The sequence below is a fragment of the Chiloscyllium plagiosum genome, unplaced genomic scaffold, assembly GCF_004010195.1.
Source record: "Chiloscyllium plagiosum isolate BGI_BamShark_2017 unplaced genomic scaffold, ASM401019v2 scaf_8748, whole genome shotgun sequence".
In the NCBI taxonomy this organism is placed as follows: domain Eukaryota; kingdom Metazoa; phylum Chordata; class Chondrichthyes; order Orectolobiformes; family Hemiscylliidae; genus Chiloscyllium; species Chiloscyllium plagiosum.
The window spans coordinates 6951-10596 of NW_025205509.1; the positions used below are offsets into that span (position 1 = coordinate 6951).

Sequence of the window (3646 nt, forward strand, 5' to 3'; positions counted from 1 at the left end):
GCGGTGAGGGAGGTCTCCCCAGTGTTGGTGACAGTGAGGGAGGTCTCCCCGGTATTGGTGACGGTGAGGGAGGTCTCCCCGGTATCGGTGACGGTGAGGGAGGTCTCCCCGGCATCGGTGACGGTGAGGGAGGTCTCCCCGGTGTTGGTGACAGTGAGGAAGGTCTCCACGGTATCGGTGACAGTGATGGAGGTCTCCCCGGTATCGGTGACAGTGAGGGAGGTCTCCCCGGTGTCGGTGACGGTGAGGGAGGTCACTCCGATATCGGTGAAGGTGAGGGAGGTCACCCCGGTGTTGGTGACAGTGAGGGAGGTCTCCCCGGTGTCGGTGACGGTGAGGGAGGTCACTCCGATATCGGTGAAGGTGAGGGAGGTCACCCCGGTGTTGGTGACAGTGAGGGAGGTCTCCCCGGTATCGGTGACAGTAAGGGAGGTCTCCCCGGTATCGGTGATGGAGAGGGGTGTTTCCCCGGTGTCGGTGACGGTGAGGGAGGTCGCTCCGGCATCGGTGACGGTGAGGGAGGTCTCCCCGGTGTTGGTGACAGTGAGGGAGGTCTCCACGGTATCGGTGACAGTGATGGAGGTATCCCCGGTATCGGTGACAGTGACGGAGGTCTCTCCGATATCAGTGACGGTGAGGGAGGTCGCTCCGATATCGGTGAAGGTGAGGGAGGTCTCCCCGGTGTCGGTGACGGTGAGGGAGGTCGCTCCGATATCGGTGAAGGTGAGGGAGGTCTCCCCGGTATCGGTGACAGTAAGGGAGGTCTCCCCGGTATCGGTGATGGAGAGGGGTGTTTCCCCGGTGTCGGTGACGGTGAGGGAGGTCTCCCCGATATCGGTGACGGTGAAGGAGGTCTCCCCGGTATCGGTGACGGTGAGGGAGGTCTCCCCGGCATCGGTGACAGTGAGGGAGGTCTCCCCGGTATCGGGGACGGTGAGGGAGGTCTCCCCGGTGTCGGTGACGGTGAGGGAGGTCTCTCCGATATCGGTGAAGGTGAGGGAGGTCTCCCCGGTATCGATGAGAGTGAGGGAGGTCTCCCCGATATCGGTGACGGTGAGGGAGGTCTCCCCGGTATCGGTGACAGTGAGGGAGGTCTCCCCGATATCGGTGACGGTGAGGGAGGTCTCCCCGGTGTCGGTGACGGTGAGGGAGGTCTCCCCGATATCGGTGACGGTGAGGGAGGTCTCCCCGGTATCAGTGACGGTGAGGGAGGTCTGCCCGATATCGGTGACGTGAGGGAGTTCTCCCCGGTATCGGTGACGGTGAGGGAGGTCTCCCCGGTATCGGTGACGGTGAGGGAGGTCTCCCCGGTGTCGGTGGCGGTGAGGGAGGTCTCCCCGATGTTGGTGACGGTGAGGGAGGTCTCCCCGGTGTCGGTGACGGTGAGGGAGGTCTCCCCGGTATCGGTGACGGTGAGGGAGGTCTCCCCGGTGTCGGTGGCGGTGAGGGAGGTCTCCCCGGTGTTGGTGACGGTGAGGGAGGTCACCCCGGTGTTGGTGACAGTGAGGGAGGTCTCCCCGGTGTCGGTGACGGTGAGGGAGGTCTCCCCGGTGTTGGTGACGGTGAGGGAGGTCGCTCCGGTGTTGGTGCCGGTGAGGTTCGACAGCTGTTCTTCTGGACTGTGAGTGAACTGGAGCCCTCAGCAAAGATCGTCAAACTTTTAACTTCCTTCCTTTATAATTCAACTATTTTTCAGAAGGATTTTAAAGGTAACTATTACCTTATTCTACAAAAGTAACATTAACCTTTCAAATGTTGTTCCTTTTACTACTTTGGACCTGGGTGTTTTTCTGGGAGAAAGTGAGGTCTGCAGATGCTGGAGATCAGAGCTGAAAATGTGTTGCTGGAGAAGCGCAGCAGGTCAGGCAGCATCCAAGGAGCAGGAGAATCGACGTTTCGGGCACAGGCCCTTCTTCAGGAATCAATACCGAGGATTGTACTCTGTGCTGACATTATACAATTTACACCAAACTCCTGTACTCGAGTATTCCCGAGCTCCCATTCTCTCGCTTGCCTGTCTCCCAAATTCCCGTATTCCCCTCACCCGTACTCCCAGGCAAGGTACTCCCATATTCCCGTCTCCCATACATCGATACTTCATTACTACAATGCTCCTGTCATCTTGTCTCCCACATTCCCGATTCCCGAACTCCCATATTCCTGAACCCTCATACATCCGTACTCTCGTACTCATTTATTCCCGTACTAACATATTCCTTAATCCCGGTTCCCCATATTCCCACACTCCTGTATTCCCGTATAACATAGTGAGGGTGGTCTCCCCGGTGTTGGTGCCGGTGAGGGAGGTCTCCCCGGTGTCGGTGACAGTGAGGGAGGTCTCCCCGGTATCGGTGACGGTGAGGGAGGTCTCCCCGGTATCGATGACGGTGAGGGAGGTCTCCCCGGTATCGGTGATGGTGAGGGAGGTCTCCCCGGTGTCGGTGACAGTGAGGGAGGTCTCCCCGGTATCGGTGATGGTGAGGGAGGTCTCCCCGGTGTCGATGACGGTGAGGGAGGTCTCCCCGGTATCGGTGACGGTGAGGGAGGTCTCCCCGGTATCGGTGACTGTGAGGGAGGTCTGCCCGGTATCGATGACGGTGAGGGAGGTCTCTCCGGTATCGGTGGCGGTGAGGGAGGTCTCCCCGGTGTCGGTGACTGTGAGGGAGGTCTCCCCGGTATCGATGACGGTGAGGGAGGTCTCCCCGGTGTCGGTGCCGGTGAGGGAGGTCTCCCCGATGTTGGTGACGGTGAGGTTCGACAGCTGTTCTTCTGGACTGTGAGTGAACTGGAGCACTCAGCAAAGATCGTCAAACTTTTAACTTCCTTCCTTTATAATTCAACTATTTTTCAGAAGGATTTTAATGGTAACTATTACCTTATTCTACAAAAGTAACATTAACCTTTGAAATGTTGTTCCTTTTACTACTTTGGACCTGGGTGTTTTTCTGGGAGAAAGTGAGGTCTGCAGATGCTGGAGATCAGAGCTGAAAATGTGTTGCTGGAAAAGCGCAGCAGGTCAGGCAGCATCCAGGGAACAGGAGAATCGACGTTTCGGGCACAGGCCCTTCTTCAGGAATCAATACCGAGGATCGTATTCTGTGCTGACATTATACAATTTACACCAAACTCCTGTACTCGAGTATTCCCGAGCTCCCATTCTCTCGCTTGCCTGTCTCCCAAATTCCCGTATTCCCCTCACCCATACTCCCAGGCAAGGTACTCCCATATTCCCGTCTCCCATACATCGATACTTCATTACTATAATGCTCCTGTCATCTTGTCTCCCACATTCCCGATTCCCGAACTCCCATATTCCTGAACCCTCATACATCCGTACTCTCGTACTCATTTATTCCCGTACTAACATATTCCTTAATCCCGGTTCCCCATATTCCCACACTCCTGTATTCCCGTATAATCACACTACTGTGTTCCCATTCTCCTGTACTTGAGGACACATGACAATAAAATCTAAATCTAAATCCAGTCTAAAATGAAAACAACGCTCCCTTTACACTGTTCCTAACAAATACTCCCGGGACAGGTACACAGGGTCAGGTACACTGATCCCAACAAATACTCCCGGGACAGGTACACAGGGCCAGGTGCACTATTCCTACCAAATACTCCCGGGACAGGTACACAG

At 56.2% G+C, this 3646-nt stretch overlaps 1 protein-coding gene across 1 annotated transcript; it reads right to left on the minus strand.

The window, feature by feature from the left end:
• Positions 1 to 32: 32 nt before the first annotated feature.
• On the minus strand, positions 33 to 2774 carry LOC122546447 (putative per-hexamer repeat protein 5; the record flags this gene model as incomplete). The annotated part of the gene is made up of 3 exons (XM_043685155.1): positions 33 to 1214; positions 1262 to 1619; positions 2211 to 2774. Coding segments are annotated over 3 exons (2104 nt in total), but the record flags the coding sequence as incomplete, so codon positions are not given.
• Between the last annotated feature and the right edge of the window lie 872 nt (positions 2775 to 3646).